Source organism: Accipiter gentilis, chromosome 17 (assembly GCF_929443795.1).
Source record: "Accipiter gentilis chromosome 17, bAccGen1.1, whole genome shotgun sequence".
NCBI classification, from domain to species: Eukaryota; Metazoa; Chordata; class Aves; order Accipitriformes; family Accipitridae; genus Astur; species Astur gentilis.
The window spans coordinates 25,119,494-25,143,852 of NC_064896.1; the positions used below are offsets into that span (position 1 = coordinate 25,119,494).

Sequence of the window (24,359 nt, forward strand, 5' to 3'; positions counted from 1 at the left end):
GTGGGATGAGGTTTACCATAAACTAGAAACACATATAACCTGTACTTTTATTAAGAAAATAAAAAGCAATATATAAAAAACTGCACCTCAAATTTACTGTCCTCTGGCAGTACTCCTTAGTTTCATGGTACCCAGACATTTAATTTCAGATGGCCAATTTAATCCACAATTTTTTGTTCCTTCTGGTCCTCATGCTCTACCTAGTTCAATACTATTTTGGTTATGCTTCCAATGAAATGTGTCATTGGGAATTTTGCTACTGCATCATTCACCAAGTATTTAATTGTCTTGTATTAAACATAAAAATATACCAGTATAGAATAATGTTTTACAAACAAATCCTATCAATTTTTTTTCCCCTGAAGTATCAGTTTGCAAGACTTAATGTTTTCTGTCCAAATTACTTTAGACAACGGAAAAACTCTGAAGTCATACACTGACCTCAGAGAGAAACAGCTCCTATCAATCAAGAAAACAAATGGACCATGATTCCCATCACTTCAGAGTTTTTTATGTAAGCACCAGTCTATTAACAGGACTGAAGTACACAAAAGCATCCATATTGCCAATGGCCTCAAAACCACACCTGCTAGTCATTACTCATTAGCATGGTATATTTCTAGCACACTATAACTTGTGCAAACATAGGCTCTCTGATTTCCTACCTGATAGTTAAGGAAACTCCTTTGAATAACAAACCACAGGGCCCTTTCTAATTTAGGGCTAGTGCAGAAAATTAAAAGGCCAACCATCTGCATCACGAGCCCTACCCACATGGCTCGCTGCGGTGCTGCTGCTATCTTGCCAAAGGCCTCAAATTTCATATTTACCCTTGGGAGCCTGCTAACAAAGACAAGGGGATCACTTGGGATTTCCAGTTATAAGACTGCACTTCACCCAAAGATATTCCCACTTCCTAAAAATCAGCATTTGGAACTTCACTACCTCTACTGGTCCTCACCAGTGGAGAATGGCTCTGACTGTACCAAAAGACCCAGACAAACCAACAAGATGAAATAATGAGGTGCTTATATTATAATGTTATGTGTAAATGAGTGATCCATGTGCACTGAAAAAAAAAAAATTATTTGAAACAGTAGCTTAGAATGAAGTCTTTTAACACAAGTAACATCAAATGTTGGTCTACTCTTAATTTATTCTTAACAGTCAGATCTGTAACACACTACTACACTACAAATGCAAAAAAAATAATAAAAATAATTAGTAAATCCCATAATCCTTTAATCTATAGGATCTACTGAAAATTCCAGACGACAACTGTGCAAACAGGACCTAAGACAATTTCTCTCCTGTTTTCTTGGGCACCAGCTACAACTAAAGCAGAAACCAATGATGAAAACAGGGGCTAAAGAGAGACTGAAGGCAGGTGTACAATGCGTGAGAACACGTGCTAGTTCTGCCTTGATGTGGTGTGAAAAGAGCGATCCAAATTTACACATGGATGTATTCTGAATACACAGAAATAGATCCAGAAGCCTTCATTGGATTACTGCAATATGAGCAAAACTACTGGAAAACTACACTTACACACAGATTTTCACGTTACACCCCTTAGCCTAGCCAGATAGGCGAGTTAAGAATTGTATTATGTTATATTAAGAGCGGTAATTAGTGCTTACAATGCACGTCAGCACAGCTGTGCAAGACATGAAGTTTCCAGCATTGGTTCAGGCGTCCTGCCTTACTCTGCACCTTTTTATCAGCAGCAGCCAACTAGCACACCTTTTCTTGGTGTGCATCAGACTAAAGCAACGAACACCACAGGTTGAACAGCTGTAGGTTCTTGCAGGAGGCCTTTCAAATTAAAACACACATCTCTCTAGCATAATCCAAGTAACCAGGTCCCAAACTAGAATCAAGTCCTCCCACACACAATGTTTAATTCATAAATAATTCCTGACATATTATTCAGCTTTCTGCAGCTAGCCAACACCTCAAAATCCTTCCATAACTATAATTTCAAGAACTATCCCTACCAATACGACACAAGGATCTCCCCTCCCCTTCGTGCATTTATACACATAGGCACGTGAAAAGCTACTACCAAATATAATGAAATTATTGCTAGATAACGAAGCACAACCTTGCAACTACACTGCTCTTCAGCTCAACCCCCAGATAATAATAAAAAACTAGTGGAAAAGTTCACTGCATTATTACCTTGCCACTTAACATCTGACGTAGCAACTCTCGCCACATTTTCACATTACCTATACCTTCTTAATTACATGTTTATATTAGGTGACTGTACTTCTCCACATGTATATACAACTCATTAATTAGTTTATAGATACTGAATATGAAGACAACCATGTTTGGTTTTCCGGTTTTTGCTGGGTTTGTGTGGGGGGTTTTCTTGGTTTGTGGGGTTTTTTCTGTTGTTTCTTTTTTTCAAAATATCTGCCAGCAGTTCTCAGCATAATTTTAAAAACATTTTCACTAGCATCCTTGTATCTTATCCTAGTTTTTCCTTGCATCATAGTAATTATTAATCATTTGTACATAGATGTTAAAGTGCCCTTCCATTTTATGATACAGTTTTCTTATTTCTGCAAAGACTTTTCCAGAGTGCAAAGATTGGCATTTCAGCACAGCTGTCAGTTTTCAACACATGCTGCTAATGCACCTGTTAAATAAAAGCTTGAAAAGCAAAGTAACTTTGAATTTGGTTTGGAATTTGAGAAGAATTGCTTACAAAAACCTTCCAGGGTGCGACACCATACTTCTAGCACAATTTCAATGACCAGCAGCAACGACTGGAAACTTTCCAGCTGTAGTTATACTTCCAAAATTTTGAATTTTACTCAGATGCAAAGCCAGATTTTTTTTTTTTTCCTTAAAAAAAAAAAAAAAAAATCAAATCCCTATGCACTGGAAACCTGCCTTTCCATTAGTCCTATAAACACCTCAGAATGGGACATCACACCAGCCAGTACCTTAGCTGCAAACTTGCCTGAGAGAACATCACTCTGCCTTACACCGCAATGGGGTTTCAATTGCTTGCTTAGCGTTTATTCAGCGCTCACAGCCCAGAACCTCTGCCCCGGCTGGAACCAAGCCATTCCTCCAGGAACCGGCCAGAGAGAAAACCAGCTGCAGAAGATTTTCCTTCATTTTTCTGCGCACAAAGGTGAAGCTGCAGACCCCTTATTAAATAGAGGCACAACAGCATTCACCTGCGATGGGTTGGACAGTCACTCAGTTCTCCTGAGGGAATTCAGCTCTATCGCCCAGCTCTCCGAAGCGTGGCTTAAACATCCCACATAATTGCTACTGGGTTAAGAAGGCATGCAAGAGATTTAATTCCTCCTTGGGAGCTGCTCTGCTTTGCCACTCACAGGGCTGCAGAGTGACTTAAAACCTCATATGCAGGGTCCTCATCTAAAAGCAAAGTGTTATAAGTCTGTCACCAGTCCGAGGGCAAATTATTATTTTTTTTAACTGAGACAATCTCCGGATAAAATCTGTATTTAACAGCTGTGGTGGAATGAGCTTGATGTTTATTTTCTCATTAAAAACACCACAGCATGTCTACAAAAAATATATATAAGGTGATATTATGCAAGTTGTTGATCTCAGTTCCCAAAAGCAGGCTTTCCTACTACAAACTGGAGTCTTCCCTTAAAAGGAGCTTTACCTTCCCCTAACCAACCTGTATTTACACTGTGCCCCCGCACTGACGCATCGCAGCCAGTAAAGAAATTCCACTCAGGAACTACACGTTGGTTGGGCTAAGGGAGTATTTTCTCCCCTGCCTTTTATATGCTGAGCTATGTCTAAATTTCTCAGAGCTTTTATTTTATTACTTAGGTATAATCTTTAAAAAAGCTTACACATTAACAAACCCTCTGCTTTAGCCCTGCGGGAACACGATATCCCATTCAGTGTTGCCACAAATAGATCAGAAATTACTACATACATTGCTTCGGTAATTAGAGACAGATGTAGCTTTGAACAGAGGCCTGCATTTTATGTTACTAGTATGAATCATAATAATTCTGATTTAATAGAATGATACTTCACATATTTAATGACAGCAGTATTTGAATGTTGAGGCATTATGAGAAGCCAACACACCGGCAGAAGCGCCGTTCCGAAGTCACACCATCGGCTTTTCCCGATGTTTTGCTGCCTTTCCCAGAGGGAACACAAGCAAGGTGACAACCAGCCTAAGTAAGCGTTTGAATTTAGATCAGTCCTAGAGCATTTCGAGTTCAAACGGGACTCCTGGAAGTTTTGGAAGGGGAGCCCTGTGTACAAAGGCAGCGTATTTCAAATCACAGCACGGAGCCAATTATGAGTTTCCAGAAGATCCACAGTCTTGGGATATATCCCACAACACAGCTACTGTAACATTAACATTTCATGCTGGAAAAAAAATGCTGAAAGACAGCCTAGACATAAAGAAACATTCCTAACAATATACCGTGGTCTTCTTCCTCTGATATTTACATTCCAATTTTGCAAGTTCAATTTTCTTCATTTTTAATATTTGAGGTAAATGCCACACATCTTCCAACAGAAAGCACAATCACACACACGAAAATGGAAGTTATTACCTCATGCGGGTGTAATTCAACAGGAAGCCAGAAAGCTTCCTTCAAGGTAGAAGTTTTGGCACACGGTCTCTAAACACAGACCCGGCAAGTTAAACTTTCTGCTGTTGGTAAGTAGTTCTTCATCCCCACAACCTGTTCCTCAGCATTCAAGTTTAATGAAAAAGACTAGTAAACCAGCATTAAATACACACATACTATCCAAATATGAAGACGTCTTTAAGGAAAATAGGCAGCAGATGTTTTTTCTTCTGCCTTGCTCCTGTTGACTCACACAGCCCCTGCTCGTGCACGTCACACATCTACAGCTTGGAGCCTGCTTAAGAGGCTATCTTTTCCTTAAAAGCACAACGCAGATGTTTAGATCTTCGAGAAGTCCCGGTGGCAATATGTGCATACTGTTAACTTTTCTAAACCATGATTTAAGGAAGTTGGTTTTTTTTTTTAACCGTGAAAGGTTCTAGGAAAACAAATTAACAGAAACTTTAAAAAGTCTACTCGCTTTACCCCATATTCAATTCATTTCTGTTTTAGAAAAGTGGTTGTTTAAAAAAAATGAATTGAACTGCTGCAAGATTTTGTATGGACAGTTTTGTGCTACTGTACGGTAAACCCTACTAAATCGTCCTCGTTCACTGAAACCCCTCAAATCTCCTTATATTTGATGTTTATGACTATAAAAAAAACAACCACAAGAGGCTCAGGGGAAAACTGAATGCTGAGGAATTAAGTTTACAATCCTGACTTCTAACATCACTCCCTCAATGGTTATTGCGTATTTTATAACTATTTTTTAGTCTCCTCTACTTCAGCAGAACAACCACCGGTTAGACAGCTCAGTCCTAAGCACTTTTCACCGCTCAGAGGCAGCGGGACGGGCAATGACTCACGCCTCCCCACAAGACTTTGGAAACGCGTTGCTGGCCAAGAGGCTGTAACACCCATCTGCTTCGGTTCCTGAGCAAGTCTGCCAGCTCCGCCGGGCTTTCACAGAGAGGGCAAACGTTTGTCTGACACTTGCTGCGGACGCCTGCCTCGTCACAGTTGGGCACCGCTCCTTGCTGTCATTGTCAACAGCTTCTTTTGGATAATTTTCACGGTCATTATCTGCTGTCATATTCCTCTGAAACAAGACTGTCAAAGATTTTGGAAATCGTGATCTTACCCTAGTGCTCAAGGTGTTTAAAATGGTATTATACGTTTTTCTAAAAGAGACAGTGTAGTCAAGCTGTGAGGGAAAACATACAAGCCAAGCAGACAAACCAGAAGCTTAGTGGTTCTTTCCTGCTTTAAGATCTTCACTTCCAGGACTGATGGCAAAGCACGATTCCCAAAAAGAAATTTTTATAGGTCAGCATTTTTCTTTTGTTTTTAAATACCTACAGAATCTTTCTGAAAATATCAACATACTATCTTACATCTTGACTGTTGATTCACGTTGCCAGCTGAGGTACTGATAAATACACACTTAGGCATTTGCGTCACGTTGTTTTACGAAATCAGAATATTACCACATTTATCAAAAGTAGTTACATTACATACTGACAAGAATTGGAAACCGTAACCTGGCTATCGCAAAAAAAAAATAAAAGCAAGATTCCAACACAAACCCACCGGCCTGGTGCAGAGGCCTTACGCAAAGCCCACGGAATACCGGCGCATCTCGGATGGAGCACCGGCGCATCTCGGATGGAGCGAGGCAGGAGACGGGCTGTTCCCACCTGCCCAAGCGAGGTGACCTGGTCTGCTCAGAACTTTCTTGCAGTGACGGTCTCAGCGACTGAACCCAGCTGGGGCTTCGCGAAAGGCTACAAGTTTGCCATTTAGGCAAAGGCAACCTTTGCGTTTGGAGTGTGTTTAAAAACAGTAGTTAAGGGCTATCTCTAGTATTGGTTCTGAGCAGCGTGCTGTTGTAGGACCCACTTTTTTCAAGGTTTACTTGGGGTTTATAAAGACCTAATCGAACTGTGCTCAGGCTCACGCAAACGTGTTTGTTCGCTCCTTCCAGCGGCAGCCGGAGGATCAAAGCCAGACTGAGGGGGCGTCAGGAATCAGCCGGGATCAATCCCACCTCCGCCCGCAGAGCCCCGGGGGCAGAACCGGCCCCACCACCACCACCACCACCACCACCAGGTTCGCCACCCCCCGCTGCCTCCCACCCGCGACACTTCCACGGGCGGACAGCCCCGACCGCGCCCGGCCCCGCCGGGGAAGGGGTGGGGGGGAAGAAGCGAAACAAAGCAGCGATCCCCGCCACCCCCCCCATCTCCTACCATCCGCAGACAGATTCATCTCGATAAGGGTCTCATTCGCTTTCTTTCCCAACCGATTCATGGTGGCCGCCTTTTTTTTTTTTCTTTTTTTTTTTTTTTTTTTCTTTCTCCTCGCCTTACGGGAGCTGATGGGAGAAGATGGGGGTGAGTCAGGGGCCGGGCTGCCGCCCCATGGCATGCGCACTGCCCGCAGAGGCGGAGCGCAGTGAAGGGCCGGGGGGGGGGAAACCGGAGAAGGGAGGGGACACCGGAGACCGCCCCCGATCGGGCGCGGTCCCCGATCGGGGCGGCCGACGGGCGGGTCCCCCGCCCGTCGGCCGCCCCGATCGGGGACCGCGCCCGCTCGGGGGCGGCTCGTTCGCCCTGGCGCTGGCCGAGAGGGGGGTGGGTGGGAGGTCTTTGCCTCGGTAAAATTTCCATTAAACCCTTTGCTTTTCCCCTACGTGGAGAGGAATGACGGAAGGCGAACTGGGAAAACATCCAAAACGTGACTATGGATTAAAGCTCGAGCGTTTGCAAGCGCCTTTAGAGGGGAAAAGCAACCCCTTTGTACAATTTTGTCTGTTTAGACAGAGCAAAGGGTTTGTCTTTTTTTTTTTTTTTTTTTCCCTGCATCTTTTATAAGAGTTGATCTTTCATGAGAGTAGAGGAGAAGGGAAGTGGGGTACAGTAATATTCCCTATGTGGGTCGGTGTTGTGGTTTTAACACTGGCTGGCAACTAAGTCCCATACAGCCCACAGCTCACTCCCCTCCCAGTGGGTTCAGGGGTGGGGGGTGAAGAATCTGAAGGATAAAATTGAGAAAACTCATAGGTTGATATAAACACAGTTTAATAATTTTTTTTTTTAAAGGAACAAAAATAACAGGAAAATAAAACCCAAGAAAAACAAGTGATGGAAAAGAAAACAATTGCTCACTGCCAACAGACCAATGCTCAGCAAGTCCCTCAGCAGCAGCAGCCCCTGCCAGCCACCATTCCCCACCAGTTTTATTTCTGAGCATGATGCCATATGGCATGGGATATTCCTTCAGTCAGTTGGGGTCAACTGTCCCAGCTGTGTCCTCTCCCAGCTTCTTGTGCACCCCCAGTGTGCTCGCTGGTGGGTGTAGTCTGAGGAACAGAAAAGTCCTGAGTGCTGCATAAGCACTGCTTAGCAATAACTAAAGCATCCCTGTGTTATCAGCACTGTTTTCATCACAAACCCAAACCATAGTGCCATAAAAGCCACTATGAAGAAATTTAACTCTATCCCAGCCAAAACCAGTACAGTCACTCATTCTTGTTTCCTGAGGATAAATTTGCTCTTACTTTTGATCCTGCAGGGATGTTAAGAGCAGCATGCAGCTCTCCCTCCTCTATGACAAATTTAAGCTGGTGTCCAGCAATAAAGAATAATGCTGTTTGCTATCTGGATTGCAGATGCAGAGCTAGCAAAAACATTTTGGCTAACGATTCTGAGTTCTTTTTAAGTAGTAGCCGGGAGAGAGACAGAAATAAGAATAAAGCCTGAGGAAGGGGGAATGGGGCAGGAAAAGGCAGCAGAAGAAACCTAAGTCTTTGATTCCAGCTGTTGGATTGAGAGAGAAAAGAAATGCTGTCTTGGTCCCTCAGCCTGGCTGCATCTAGGATCTCTGAAGCAGAGAGCATCTCCCAGGACCAGAGCCCAGCGGTGCCGGGGAGGACATGAGGCTCCAGTCACAGCTGCTGTCCCTTCTCCCAGAGCTGACGCCATTTCCATGTCTCAAACAGCCCCATATCCTCATCGCTTCCTTCAATAATCTGAGCTATTCCAACAGACTGTTCGGTAGGTGTATTTCACATAATTTTTGTTCGTTAATATAATCTCAGGCCTTCTTTTGCATTAACTTCCTGTATATTCAGCTTTTACTGCCTAAGTAACCATTTTATGCACCAAACTGATAGCGACTATTGTTACTTGGGCAACTCTAACGCAACAGTGGTTTCATGACAGGATTTCTTAATCATAAAGTTAATCAAGTAAAGTGAGTCAGTTAAGGTGCTGGGCTTGTCTTCAGGTCTACGTACAGTATTAGGCCTTTATTTGTACTGTGCAGCATTACTGCTTCGAGAAGTGTATTTTTAGTCAGAAGCAAGACCTAAAAATGTGTCTGGTTGCTTTCCAAAGTTTGAAATGTTTAGCTTGGGTTTTAATCGCACGATGCAGGATGGCAGGAACAAAGAGAACAGGCACAGCGCACCAAAGGATGCCTTTAAACAGCTTGTAACTGCATACAATGCACCAGGTCACAAGGTTCAGTTTAAAAGCTGTATTTTCTAAGCCTTTAATTTCCTCACAGCATTATATATCTCAGATAAATGCTTTTATGCCCATAAAAGATGCAATTAGAGCCAGCATTCAACAGGAGCCAGGAACAGCAAGAATTGCAGCGGCCATGGCTGGGTTTTGCCTTCTAATTACACGCTCGTCCTTCCCAGCTCCACCCAGCATGTGCGGCGGCGAAGCCGACCATACCTAAAGCTGTGGAAGTACCACATGCGGGATGCCAAAGATGATTTTGCAGATCTCTGCAGTTGGTTTGTTGAGGCACTGAATTTGTGTAAATTACACAGTGGCTTGTGTTAGGGAGGGGACTGAAGTCTGCTCTCCCCGAAGGAGCTATCTGTGGAAGGCCTCGTGCCCGTGGCAGGCGCGCAGGAGGTCCATGCAAGACCCAGCCTTGAGGTATCTTGTATATTGAGAGTTTAAGCAGCCATCGTCTGACTCGGTGGTTTCACCATATGCCGAAGCAATCCAGGACCACGCTTCCTTCAAAAGGCACAGACCTTTTTCCCTCCCACCTTGCGTTTTCACTGCTGATCGATCCTGAGGTGATAAAATGACTCAGATCAACCTGATAAACTGACTGATCTTCTTTTTTTCTGGGCTTTCAGTTCCATGAATCGCTGCAAGCAACGGGGCCTGCCAGAACAAAAGAGGAAATGGGGAACCACACAACGGCAGGACCATTTTATTCCTGAAATATCAATACAGTAACCAGGTACGCCATAGTATTTCTGCTTTTGTGGTCTGGAGTTCAAACACTGTTTCTAATACAGTGTATACATAACCCAAAAAATAATAAAAATACCTAGAAGGCTGTGGGTGTAGGTAGCAAGCATCACCAAAAATTGCTAGCAGTGATTACACTTAGGATGTTCAGCAGCAAAGCGTAATCCTTTGTTTGTGTTAAAGGAGAGCAAATAGTTTGTAGCCCTTATAAAGTCTTGCTCTCCATTGATGGGCTTTTTCAAAAGATTGGAACTGATTTGCAGGCCTTCATATTGTAAAAAATTATTATTTAAACGTAGAAAATTGGTGGGATTGGATGGCCAGATTTCAAAGAGATGTCTGTGCCCATCATTGTCTCAGGTAGGTACCCCCAGGCCTGTTCAAAAAACTCACAACTTGCAACCTGAGATCCCAACTTTTGAAAGTCCTGTGAGAAGACTGTCTAAACCTTTCAGCACTAAAGCGTCTTTGAAAATGTGACCCTGAGTCCTAAGTCGTGTGGAAAATGGAGCTTTCATGTCTATCAGTTAGATGCTTTGAAAAAATTAATTCTCTATTATCTATCCTCTGGCAAGGAATCTAATATATACAGCTTTTGCATTTGCCACGTGGGGACCTGCCTATAAGTAGTTCAAATAACATATGCGTTCAGGATTCCCTATGCTATTCATGTCATATATCCATGTCATAGTATCAGAAGGTGCAGCAACTTTCTGCTATTGAAGGTAGGTGTATTGCCTACACTCCTTTTGTTTCAAAAACTTTTATATATATTTTCAGAGTTTTATTAAGTTTTCAGATCAGACTGTGAGCACCAGTTAGAAATAACAAAAGACAGATGCAGAAGCAAAAGGGAAGCGCTGCATCTCCTTCCCAGCCTCTTCAGCCTGCTCTTTCTCCTCTGGTGGCTGAACAACCCCATGGACCGTCGCTTTGCTTTGAGATTGCAGCACACACAGGCTGCATCCCAGAAACGAAGGTTGCTGCAAGAGTGTGCTGTTGTCAACCAATTAAAGACTGTTGAGGCTTTCTAATTGAAGAGCTAACTGATTTCTTTCAATTTCTTTCAATTAGCCCTTTAGAATATAAGTAATAGCATAATTTGGAAAGGAATTAATCTTTTAGAGACCAGTAGGGCCGAATACCGAACAGGCTTAGGAAGGTAACGTGGGACTCAAATGGAAATTAGGTGCTCAAATCCAGCATTATGATACCCAAAACTGCCATTCAGTTATCACAGGCCTTTTTTAATATATTTTTTAAATGCACCAGAAAGGGAGCACTATTTCTGTATGCCAGGCAATAACATCGGTTGAAGTTTCAACCCATGCCTGCAGTGTGGGAGATCTCTGCATTTTACACAGAGGTTGTTTGACATCTGACTCTTCCCCTCCCCCTATACACAGTTCCTAAGGCTAAACCCAGCTGCTTGAATACCGCTCCAGGGTCAGGCACTAAGAAATACAGCTACGCTTGCTGATGGGATGGGCATTCGAATTTTTATATCGAGACTGCTGATTCTTTGTGCGTGCTGCCGCACAGCCCTAAAGCCGTCAGGAAATGAAAAGAGAGTGCCATAAAGAGCTGCGGTAAAAGGCAGCAGAACGCAAACGCTTCTCAAAGGAAGTAAAAAGTTTTACATAGTTTGCAGAAGTTCATCTTTACGCACTGCATTTTTTTCCTACTGCATCACTTTTCAGTTAGTCAGCTGTTTGCAGTGAGTGGTGCAGGTAAGAATAACACCTATGATGGCTGAACAAACAGATGACTTTACAGACTATAATCTACCATTTTCTCGGCCGGAGTTATTACACATTTGCAACACTAGAACTAAAATCAACTACCCGCTTTGCATGCTCCCCAGGGCAAGGAAACTGGATGGGTGCGGTCCCAGCTAAGCCCAGCCACGTCCCAGTCCCGGCGGTGCTGGCTGCTGGAGGAGGAAAGCCTGAGATGGGGACACTGGCTCTGTGCCCTCTACGTGAGCAACCAAGATTTTGAGAGCTGCTGGCAATCAAGGTAATCTTAACAGAAGCCTGTATCCCTTTTCAAGCACAAGCAGACATTTTACTTCTGTAATCTTGCAGTTACGCTCCCATAACTGGATTGACCAGTTTGCAGCTGCCTTCAAAGCCTTCTTACAAAAATAATCCAAAGAAACCACAAAAAAAGATGATTTAATTTGGTTTGTTTTGGGGAGTAGAGAGAATTCATCTCTTTCCTGCTGGTAGAGACGATCTTAAGGATACTTGAATAAGTACAAAATCTATTGACTAACAATGTCAGAGGCGTGATTCTTCACTCTCATCGTGTCTCCGTGGATATAGTTCCATTGATTTTGTTAAACTGCTCCTAAACAGCGTAAGTGAAGATCAGTATTTAATTCGGATGGGTTGTGCACTGATAGGTATGCTCACGTGAAAGATTATTGAATGTGGTAGGGGTGGGATAAGGCCACTTCATTAGTTCAGGCACTTAAATGACAATGTTAAGAAGTTGCATCACCTTAGTAAATTCCTATGTGCTTCTAGAGAAACCATCCATTTTCTCTCTTGTCCTTTTACAGACAGTTTAATATTTCAGGGTTTAGTGCCCTCTGGTGGAAACAGTGTTTTCTCCTGTGAAACTAGCGCTGCTGACACCTCATGCTTCGTTTTGGTTTTTACCTATATCTGTTGATTATCTCAGAGTGATAAATAGATAAAACAAAGTCGAATTATATTATTTTATTAAAAACAGAGGATTGTGGCGTGAGTAAATGAGGCTGATGTGTGAAAGCCACAGCACTGAAATGATACTGGGAGCTCAATAGCTCTAGCAAAAATATTAAAAAATATTTAGCTTAGACAATAAAGCAGAACTGAATGATAAAGGTACCATAAAATTACAAGAGAACAAAAAACTGCAGTTGCGTATGAGATATACACAAATCGTATTATGTGTCATCACAAATAAATTTGTGCTAACCAAAATTTTTGTACACGCCTTTTAATGACTTCTGCATCTCTTGGATATGCACATTTTTAACTGTCCTTGTTTACATACTTTATTACAATGTGTATAAAAATTATATTTGTCAAAAATTCTAGAAAAATAGAAGTCCTTCAATATGCATATTAATAAGGCAAGGTGTTCCTACCTCGTGAGATGCAGTGACCTTATGGTTTCCAGCCTTTCCTCAGTCTCTAGCCCTCATGCATCCCTACCTTGGATCCTGTCTGAATAACGTAGCTTTTATCTCCCCACCCAGGGGAACCCTTGTGCAAAGTTGTCAGGGCAGCTCAGCCTGGGCATACAGATCAGTTGTGTGAGCTCTGTGAACAGGATAAGTGTCCAGGAGGAGCAGGAGCCGTGAAACGCACGGGCACCCTCAGCCACATCAAACAGAATCAGAAGAATCGGGCAAAAAGTAAAGTGACAAACTTAAGCAGAAAAGATGTCTCTAAAACCCAGTACTTTAAAAGTAAGGCAAGTATGAATAGTAGAGTGAAATCAACATAGTATAACAATTCGTGTGCACATTCTGAACAAGAAAAAGCAGGGCCTGTGAGGAACAGAGTGAAAAAGAATAGAAGCAATAAATAAGAAAAATGCAATATCAAATTAAAATGTTCAATGGCTGGGAAGTATATTTAAAATTTCAGGGGAATAGATAAAAGCCGGCAAAATGCAAGGTGCTGCTTTGTTTCATCTGGTTTCAAAGAGGCCTAACAGTGCTAACAATGCGATTTCTTTTTCTGCTGTTTACCTCTGGCTTCAGGTAGGAAAGGGAAAGTGTAACACAAATAGGCCAGCACACAATTCTGTAATTTCTGTAGAGCAAATCTGCCATTTGAACCCTTTTTCGGTGGCTGCCTCTCAGAATGTTAATTTTCCTTTCCTGTCAAACCACTGCATTCCTAAGAGGAGCTATGCCATCTCTAATAAAAGTCAAATCTCTTTTCTTGAGATCGTTGCTATTGTCTATAATATAGTTCTTCTTATGAATTGTAAATTGTATTGTTTATCAGAAGACGAACTGGTTGTGCCTCTTGGATATCCATTCGAGTGCATAATATATGAGGAAGAGTCTCCTTTGTTGTTTCTTGTTTCCCTCATTTTAAAAGTTGTACTGTTTCACACTTCAGTTCAAATATGAAAAGAGGCAAAAAGATAGCATGGTAGTTACTTATCCAGTAATTACTAATTGGATCATTTTGGAAATCCTCAAGTCTTACTGCATTAATTGTGAAGATTTTTCCTGATTGTTGAATTCATTACTTCTCCTATTAATGAGCACACAATATATAGTTTTGGATGATTCCCTTTAAGTTAGATCTTCAGTAAGTCAGTCTGCTAAGATGGCTGGTATTAGCATACCTGTCAAATGCTTGAAATTACTGGGCTTGTTGTTATCATCAAACACAAAAGATGAACACACAGACATTCACTGATAGCCCTCTGTATTGGAAAGGAGAGAAAGTGTGATCTGGTACATAAACCCTGGTACTGCAAATATATTAGTAGGTCTATTTTTCAAGAACTCCCGTTGGGTTTTTTTCAAGCTAGACCTTTAAGTCTAGGATAACTTTTCCTTTTCTTGGGTCAAACTTTGTCCTCTATTTTCTCACAGTTTTCCAGCACAATCATAGTCAGCTTTTCAGAGGCATAGTCCTTGCTTCACAATTTTGAATAGTGCATGAATCAAGAAATAAGCTGGTATAAAACACACAGCACTTTTTGGCCTGGCTTTTAAAACCAGTCAATTGCACAAGGACTCAGTGATCATAATATTTTCCTTCATGGCCTTCCACGGGTTACTGAAGAAGCTGCAGCATCAGGATTTGCAAGTGTAGTGGTCTGACTCCGAATCACCTCACACCTGCCCCATCAGTTCTCACGGGTCCAGTAGAGGAGTGAATGCAACTTTACATAGGAGGGGTAACACCGGCTTTCCTGATCCATCCCTAGATTAATTAAGACAAGTGATGCTCCTTCAATTTTCAGTTCAAAGCACATCTGCATGTTTTGAGAGAAGTCTTGAATGATATTACTACTATGAATATCAAGGTCATTTACTCTGTTGATTGCCAAGCAATCTTTGGAAATACAAGCAAAGCCTTGTGCAGTATCTGTAAGTACAACAGTTCTTAGTCCATTTTTGCCTGATGTTCTCCTAAAACTTGTCTGACTCAAGTTAATGGAGTAGGCTTTAGTTAATCTCTCTGTTAAAATTGTTCAGGAAAAGTTTCATAAAAATTGGCCTTTCAGTAATAGGTCTGTGGCTTCTGATGTGATTTAATTTTCCTGGGTCTGACATACTGAGAATTAAAATAGAATGACATTTTTTAAAACTGCCAGTAATCGCTGATCTTATCAATCATTACCCAGTGAGGCACCATCTGTATCGGCTAACCTTGCCTTGGCCTGCTGCAGCTTTTTTCTTCATTTCCTTTGGACTTTCACAAAGTAATGAAGTTATTAAGCTTCATCCCTCCATTTCTGTTTGTAAAATTGATATCCTCCCCACACATTTCCTGTCATGCTCAAATGAAAGCTGAAACAGGCAGAGCATTTCTCTTTACCTTGCACTTCTGAGCATCCACGCTATTTTTAAATAGTAAGTCTGACTGTCTGCTTATGGCTTAGCACCTCCATACCACAGCCCTTAAGAAATGCTAACGGTCTAAGAGTCCATCATTGGTTTTCTATCTGCATGCCCCAGAACTCATGTTTAAAATCTCTTCTTCTTCTTCTGTTATAATGCTTTTTAACCAGACATTGGATAATCTTTGTTCTGAATTAATTTTCAAGATCATGCTTTGCTGCTAGATTGGGGCTCATCTTCTCTAATTCAGCACAACTGCATAAGTTGTCAGGGTCAACAGCAGTTGCAGCACTTGCTTTAATCACCCTTTCTTAACACTAATTTAGCGGTGTTATCAGACAGTGGAGAATTGATTATTAGTATTCTTTTACTATGGTACATCTTGCTAAATCATATAAGAGAGCTTCCTCCTCCAAAGACCAGCAACTTTTTATGCAGTCCTTTCCTGAAATATAGTCAGTGTCCCATGCTGCTTCAGGAGCCCTTCTTTTACTTTTTGAGAAAGCCATTTCACATGTTGCCCATAAGCTTTTACTAATTTTTTCTTGTTGGTATCATTCATTGTTTTTAGAGCTGGGACACAGAATGATGTGATTCTTTCTATTGCTTTTCTCTCACAAGAAACTCTGAAACACATTGTGATTATGTGGTGCATCGCGTGCAATCACCATGACTGCAAACTATATGAGAAGACAGATTTGAAACTTTCCCCGAGTGGATTCCTAACACTGACCCTTTCGCCGCTGATTTTAATTCAGATAAAAACCAGGCCCAGGTAGTGATGGCATAAGTATTGTCACCAACTGCTCTTCCAGAACAGTTCCCCCTGACACTACTCATCATTATTTTTGATTGAAACAGTCCAGTGATAATCTATCAACTCAAGTTTCAATGATAAAAGTATCAACAAGAGGAACATTGCTCCATGTTTTCACACTATACATCTCAGAAGTTGCTTAGCTAGCAGATAAGGGCTATGTCAGGAAATAGAGTCCTGGGTGAGTTGTATGAAAAATGTGCCAAAGACTTTCCTTAGTTTTATTATACCTGTTGTGAACTTGGCCAAGTGAGCTTGGCTTTGTACAACAAATAATTTCCAGGTTTCAAGCTACTATCAATTCACAGTGAAATCAGTTGGTTCAGCGGGGCGTAGACATATCTGAGCCAAATCCAAACAAAAGGCTTGGCTGGAGCCACGTTTTGCTGCTTCAAAATGCAAAGTAACCAGCAGGAATCACAAGGAGGTAGGGGATTCACTATTGCCTTAGTGTTACGGTTCATAATAGCGTTGTATTTAACTCCTGCCAGAGTAACCTGACTTTAGATTAGTTTTTCTCTCCTACCTAAGTTTGTACCTTGGTTCCTCCCACCTCGTACCTATCTAGGTTATCCTAAAACTTGAACTACCTCATGTGCAATTTAATGGCTCCCAGCTGTAAAAAGTTAACCTATTCCCCTGCTAATTCTTTCCTCATTTTTCACTCTTGTGAATTCAAAAGGCACTGCTTTGATGTGGTTTAGTCAGCCTTGTCCTTTAGGAGCTTCACTTCCAGACCATCTTCCAGTGGGCCTGCTGTGTTGTGGACATGACTAGAAGTAAGGGCTTTTTCTGATAGCAAGAGGCATCTAGAGATATCTCCTAGTACAGAGCCTGGGTGAGACTTAGATACCAGAGTTGGCAGGGTGGTGATTCTTATATGTGACAGGTATACTCAATATAGTATACTGCTAGGGATTAGCTAGGGGTCATTAGGCATATACATCTAAAATAAAGATTTAGATGTTGGAAGTGTGGTTGGGAGAAGGAAAAGCAACAGGTAAGGCAAACCACAGGACAAGATATTAATCCAGAAGGTGCTCTTTTTTAATGGAGACTTTCTCTTTTTTTTTCATTGTTTTTCTTAATATTTCAGGACGAAAACATTTTCCTATCTGTATGTAAAAATCATAACCCGAGAAAAGCAAGTTCTCCCCTCTACTTTCTTTCACACTTTGCAGCTCTTATTTTGTTCGTTTCCTGTTACAGGCTCACACTTCTACACAGAGTGAAAATTATGTGTAATCTGAATAATAATTCATGTAGGTTTACTGCAGTATCGTGTACAGTGTTTTATATCAGTGATTCCCAAACTTTCTTTTTACCAAGGATTCCTGTGGCATGTAACTAAACTTCCCAGAGCCTTTGCGTTCTCCATCTCTGTTCTCTCTTCTTGTCCCGCTGGTGCTACCTAGCTCTTCCCACCCACCTCCAGATCCCTTCCCTTTCCTCTTGATTCTGATATCCCTCTTTCTTCCATTCCTCTCCTAATCAGCCTTCCCTCCTACCCTCAGGTTCGTTTATCATTCTCTTCCCAGCCAGCTCAGGATAGCTTTTCCTTTTCTTGGAGTTTCTATGCTTTTCCCTTAAGAAGGCAATGAGGGTATGGCAACAGTACAGGATTTTTGTTGCTTCCATGGCTGTCCTTCCGCTTTTCCTTCACAGGCACATATTCTCCCTTTTCCTTCCTAGCAAATCTAGATTTCCTGCTGTCTGGAACAGAGATTGCTGGTTCAGGGGATAGGTGCTGTCACAGTAGTCTCCAGGTGTCCAGCAGTTATCCTTGGGGAGCAGCAAGTATTTTATGTCACCTTTGAATGCATCCCTGTCTCATTGTCTGCACGTATTTGACATTTAACATCTGAATATATAAAAAGTTTCAGCATCAGACTAGTGTGGGCTGTTGCTGATGCTGTCGTCCTTTGTTCCCAGCGCAGTTCCTTTGGAAGTGTTACAGTATCATTCATGGTGAATAACTATTTAGCTATTTGAATCTAATGATGGTGTAATTCTATGGACCTAATCCTGAAATGTTCAGTTTGCCCATTTTCAGACAAAATTTGCACTAAAGTTAATGGCTCAAGATTTTTAGTTACTGTTATAATGTCATTGAAAAAGAGAAAAAGCTTATCAGAACCATTATTTTTTAGATAGCAATGTATCTCTTTCTTAGATGAGGAAAATCAATCAGAAAACAAGTATAACTGAGAAGATCTTTAGGCATTACAGACATTACACAGTGAATGGAAATGCTCTTATATAAGGGTTTGATATGACAAGTAAGAAATAATTTTCCTTTCTTTTAAATTAGCATCTTACATTCCCAGAGGTTTTGTCTTGGGTTTCAAGAGCACAAAGAAGAATACTGTCCCCAGAAAAAGCTATCCTATGTAATTTCTTTCTTCTTTGCTTGCAATCAATCATTCTTTCAGTGAGGCTGATCTTACGTGCTGCTCCTTGGTTGCAGGATACTTCTTGCCGTATGATACCCATGGCTGTAGCCCACCATAATATGATCATCCAATTTGTTAGGTTTAGTCATCTGTGGCTAGGCTCTTGAACATGGTATTTTGATTTGGTTTAATGTGAAGAAGTGTATTCTTCCTTTCCTTCATTGTTAAATGCTTTTCAAGAAGTAGTCGTGCCTTGTCTCTGGCTTTCACAGCATATAGCAGTGCGTAAGGGATGGAATTGCATTGCAGTACCTCACAGAGCTCCCTTGAATTGCTCCTCCTGTAAGCAGACTAGTTAGGAAGATGTGCAAAAGCTGTCATTTGGGGAACACCCAGCGATAATTTTTCTGTCTATTTTAGCCACCATTTAGAGATTCATAGTCACTGACTTTTTTGGTCTCAGACCTGGAACGACAGATGTATTATTCAAACTGCGAGTCCAACGTTGATTTTCAACAGCTAATGTTAATCACTTGAAGTTGATGCTTTTAGAAAGAAGTTTACTATTCTTGAGACTCTTTTTGTTCTATAAAAATGGATTTCTCTCGTTCTGTCCAAAACAAGAGAAAATTAGCACAAGGTAATTGTGTAGGTCAATGACAAAGATATTAACCTGGCAATGGAGAAATGCCAGATCACCAGAAATGGTGAGTTAGAGCTATTCCTTGTGAACATCTCCTACCCCATGGAATCTCTGGGTACTATAACTGTTTTGTTCTATAGTCTTGTTGGCGACAGAGTCAAGGTTAAGGAAACTGACTGTAATCCACCAGTTTGGGCATTCATTGGGCATATTGGAAAATCCACTCTGTGTTCCAGCCCCACAGGCATAAAGCTTTCTGTTAGAAAGGCCGGCGTGAATTATGGATGACTCAAACACAGTACAGAAAATTACATTAGCATATGTAACACAGAGAGGGTTAAGTGTAATTACAGTAGCTGTACACAGCAAAGTATAGATGGGTAGAAAAACAGTGGGACAAATGCTCTCCCTGCTGAGTAATTGTGGTGTGCTTGGATAAACGGATTCCAGGCTTCCTTTGGTTTGTATAATCTGAATATTTGCCTGGCACACCTTTTTGCCAAAGCCCAGTATGTAGCACAGATGTGGGGTTAATGATCGATTCGTGTTAAGCCTTGGGTGAACTCTAGGATTAGACAATTCAGATCTGATACGCCCCCAAATGCTCACAGACTGAATAAAACCCCTTTACTTCCTTCACATGGTAATTTTTCAGGCTCTCTGTGGTTGCAGTTTGGAATTGTAGGGATGATCAACCAGGTCGCCAGAAGTATACATTTGCTGGGGTATGAGGGGGTGGAAAAGAAATACTTGAGTCTAGGGCATTTTTGGAACCATGGCAGAAAGGTAACTCAGTGCAGTTCTCAGTCTAGAATACGTATAGCTGCTGCCCATCCAGCAGAGACTTCATCTGGAATTGAAACACCTCAGACTTCTTGAGACATTTTTTTAAGGACATATTTTAAGTCCTTTTGAAAAATCTTCAGCTTTTAGTTTACGCTTCATATAAGTTGATTTCAACCATCTCTGAGAACATGATGTCCTTCCTCTACCTACTGTTTCTTGGTATAACAGGAATATTCACCAACCCTTTCTCTGGAAAGTGAAAGCTATTTTGAGAGCAGCAATAGAACTTTCGACTAGTGACTAAATCTAAAATGAAGGACTTATGGGTAATGGCAATTAGCAAACGATGCCAATGATGTAATCGTGTAAACTTGATGCACTCCTGCTTTTCTAAAAGTTCTTCTTATCAGCATATTAGAGGAAGCTGGTGTCTTTGTGCATAGTTCTAGAAATGCTCTGGTGTCTGGGTGAATTCATTAAACTTATGGTCTTTCCTGTCTCCACCTTCCTAGACTCTCTCTGTTTATCTCATAATCCCTCAGACAAAAATAGTTCCAGTCTTATCAGTGCTTAACCTTCTGTTTTGTTACTCGTTAGCTAACCTTGTGTTTTGTATTTTAATACCAAGAATACCTCTTAAACTGCATAACTGCGTGACTCTCATACCCTGTGTTTGTGTTTGCCGGAGCGCTTCTATTGTTTCAAAATCCTGTTTATAAAAGAATGTTTCATGGTTTCTTTATATTTATGCTGGAAGAAAGTTATTTGTGAGCTTTAAGATGATAGAAATCTTCCTTTCCCCTCTTTCCTTCTCTCCCCACTTCACAGCCGCTGTAATAAATTAATGGAGTGACTCTGTGAATATCAAGTGTAGAAGTTGTAGGGTTCAGCCCTAGTGCTTCCTCCCCACAGTAATCCAGCTCTATATAGTAATCTCACGGAAATTTATCGCTTACTAGGGGAGCGAGAGCTGCATGCACTGTAGGGCTCCAGGTTCTACCACAGCCCTAGTCGGACTCCTTTGTGTATACTGTTCATATAGTTACTATTCATTCTATGAATTAATCTGCTATATTCTTTTAACAATGGAAACTAAATGCGTCATGCTAAAATCAAATCACTGTCATCTGTATCAGTCACCAGGGGTCTGTTGATCTCTTTCTAGCGAGGATTTTGTTATTCAGACATTCCCCACAAGCTGTCAAATGGTCCAACTCAATAACAACTAATAAAGCAAGCACCCCTTAAAAATTTCCCCAGGGAATCTTTTTAAATTGAACAGGGAGTAATAAATCTTGTAGTGTCAATAATGGTGAAAATGTTAATTTGGTTGACTCTGCTGTGTGCCTCCTCAAGTGAAATTTCAAAAGCTGTTCCAGGAAGATGGCTGCTACCTGAACTCACTCTGTTGCTCTCTGCCTGCAGCACCGGTTTCAAATCTCTGGCGAGGGCTATCGGAGATGGGCTGTATAACAAAAGAGTGTTCTGGTGATCTGGTTGTTTTCTCAACCTTTTAAATCTCACTTACTGATTTTAGTCATGCCCTTAAATGAAAGTTAGATGACGGGGATGAATGTGCTGGTAAGACTTTCTCGGGTGGCTAACTGATAGAGTCCCTAGCACGCAGCAGAAATGTGTCCATCTGCTTAGCATAGCATGAGTCTGGTTTACTGTACCACACAAAGCCGGTTTAACACTAGTATCAGTAACATAATTTTCTTTATTACACAAACTGGGTAGAAAAGGGGTTTTATGGTGTAAATTTAGTCTATTAAGGGCATTTCTGTGAATAAATTGTACTCGATGTTCTTTTCATCCTTTTTAGCACAGATTTTTTTCACAGATGTCATTTCTGGGCATTAGACAATTTTTTTTCTCCTGCTGTTGTGAAAGGAGAACTGTGAGTACTGACATTAAACATTTTGGGAAATTTGTTCTGTTCTTTTTATAATAAGTGAAAGTAGTCCTGCCAGAACTCAAACCTTCCAGTGACTTAAATTTCTATTTTATTGTGTTATTTCTTAGGTACTTGGTATCATCTTAGGGAAACTAATTAAGGGACTATTTCTGAAGTCCCAACTGCATACTTACTCCATATAATCATGCTCTTATTTTTTCATATTTTTAAAAAAAGTTTTTATCTGCAGTGGAAGCAAAATGGCAGCTTTAAGCATGACTACTAAAATATGTGTTTTCAATATAATTTTGTGACATGAGATAACAAGTGCTAAAAATTTCTGATTGCAAGACGTTAATTTCTGGGCTTTGGTTGGGTGCCAGAGCAGCCTAGAAATGGTACAGTTAAGGACCTACGTGGCTGCTTTAAGAGTCGTAGTCATATTTTTAAAAACTCTTTTATTCGCTCCATCCGCTAAATTTAGGAAATGTTCCTTTTCTTAGCTGCTTAATCCACTTCAGGGTTTCTTTAAGCTCTTTTTGGATGGTATAGGAAAGTATTTAATTTGCATACTAGGCAGGCAAGGAAACCTAGTAGTCTTTATCGGTCAGGTTTAATAATCAAGAACCAGCCGTGACGCAGACCTGCCCTCTGTGTTGCATGGGAGCCCAGCCGTGTCCAGATGGGTGCGCTTCTGTTCCTTTCCTTTCCCTTGATAAATGTAGAAAAGAAGAGAAACCTGAGACTTGGGTGGAATGTTGAGGCATGAGAACCCAGAAGACAAACTTGCCAGGATCCTGAGGGTACCACCAGCCTTCCCTGCCCCTGCCCACCTCCCCACAGCCCTGCCCTGCTTGGCCATGGGCCCCACCAAGATGAACCTGGCTGATGTCCCAACCCGACCTCAGCCCATCCTCGTGCCCAGGAAGGTGCCCAATGCCCGGGGCTGGGGCTGCCCAGGTGCCCCCCGCCTGCCCCGCTCCTGGCTGGGGCAATGGGACTGAGTCCCCATCGTGCACCCCTGCAGATAAAGCAGGCATTACTTAAAATCCTCTCTTCGCAGGCCAGAAATTCGAGCAAGAAAACGCGATCCATCTGCATGAGCACGGGCGGAGTCTGGATGCTAACCCGGATCTGTCAGGTAGGGGTGGAGGTCGCTCTCCCTCATGGATTATCTGTTGTGGTTAGCATGGGCATCTGCTGTCACGAGCACGGTGCCAGGCAAGCTGTTTTGGCAAGTGACTCTTTGGAAATCGCAGAGCGCGCGCGAACAGATGAAATTGCGCGTATATGAAGTGAAAATAGGTATCTTTCAAAATACACACTGATAAAGTTCAAACTATTTTTACGGTAGGTAAGCCTCAGTAAGAGGGACTCTTGGGGTTTTTTTGGGGGGGGTTGGCTTGGTTTTTTTCACACTGAGCCGCCAGTCATCCCAACGCTGCCCCGCGGTGCGCTGGCCCCAGCTCGCCGCGCGGTGGTTTGCGCGGCGCTGTGCTGCCCCGCGCCGGCGGTTGCCATCAGGAAGGCGGGTGTCTGGCTGGAGTGAAATGCTGCTCGGTGTTTAAGTTTGGGTACGTTTGGGGCGGCTAGCATTTGACGTTAGCCCGTACGTGGCGAGCGTTAGATGGAAGGTCACTTTGGAGATTGTTAGTGTGGTGAGGGTAGGGCTGGCTTTGCGGTGTAAAATAAAACGCTCCCTTTTGGTTTAAAATACTTTAAAGGCCTGAGGTGGCTCAAGGATGATGAATAATTCTAATTCCAGTAGAAACCCTCTAATCTTGCCACGTTTCTCAGTCTGCTAAGGGAAATGTTTGGAAAGAGTGAGCATTGACCGTCAGCTACAGAGCAGGTTCTATCTCCAGAAGAGGCCGTCAAAAATGTCAGAGCTGCATGCGATGCTGTTTGGTGCGCTTGTTTGTTTATATTTGCAGCAGAGAGTCCCAGAGCCTCAGTGGTGAAGTGAGACTGCCTTCCGCTCAGTGTCGCATAATAAAAATACACAGAAGAACACGATGGTCTCTGCTGCAGAGAGCTCACAGTTATCTGCGTGCCAAGCGGGCTACGTCCCTGGGTAATGACCAGCCGTTCGAGAGAAGGGTGTTGCAGGTACTGTCCTGGGTGCTTTGTAATTTAGTTTGTCTATAGGTGGCATTGGCAATGTATTGCCTTCGCACAATACCACTCTGAGGTGCTAAGTTGTAATTTACCTACTAGTGGTGTGCATCACTCAGGAGGTACCAGTTCTTTTCCTGTTTTACTGAAGTTTTTCTTGATGGGGGTCACAAGGCTTGACACTTTAAACTTCTGTGTAAGTAAATACAAAAATAAGTAAAACATATTAAGGCTTCAT

The 24,359-nt window shown here is 41.9% G+C and overlaps 1 protein-coding gene and 1 long non-coding RNA gene across 13 annotated transcripts in view; one reads left to right on the top strand and one right to left on the bottom strand.

Moving 5' to 3' along the window:
* The window catches only part of ANO5 (anoctamin 5), a 60,664-nt gene extending 53,604 nt beyond the window's left edge, over positions 1–7,060 (bottom strand). For all 7 annotated transcript variants that reach the window (XM_049819818.1, XM_049819816.1, XM_049819814.1 and 4 more), the window contains exon 1: positions 6,851–7,060. In XM_049819818.1, coding sequence (XP_049675775.1) covers positions 6,851–6,853 — 3 coding nt within the window. In that variant the 5' untranslated portion in view covers positions 6,854–7,060. The remainder of the gene's footprint in view (positions 1–6,850) is intronic.
* A 105-nt stretch (positions 7,061–7,165) lies between these two features.
* LOC126047009 (uncharacterized) overlaps positions 7,166–24,359 on the top strand; it is a 74,203-nt gene continuing 57,009 nt past the window's right edge. For 5 of the 6 annotated variants that reach the window (XR_007508501.1, XR_007508499.1, XR_007508503.1 and 2 more), the window contains exons 1-5: positions 7,166–8,656; positions 9,766–9,872; positions 11,748–11,902; positions 23,070–23,147; positions 23,941–24,115. This is a non-coding gene — a long non-coding RNA (uncharacterized LOC126047009). The remainder of the gene's footprint in view (positions 8,657–9,765; positions 9,873–11,747; positions 11,903–23,069; positions 23,148–23,940; positions 24,116–24,359) is intronic. The other variant, XR_007508500.1, reaches the window with a different exon arrangement.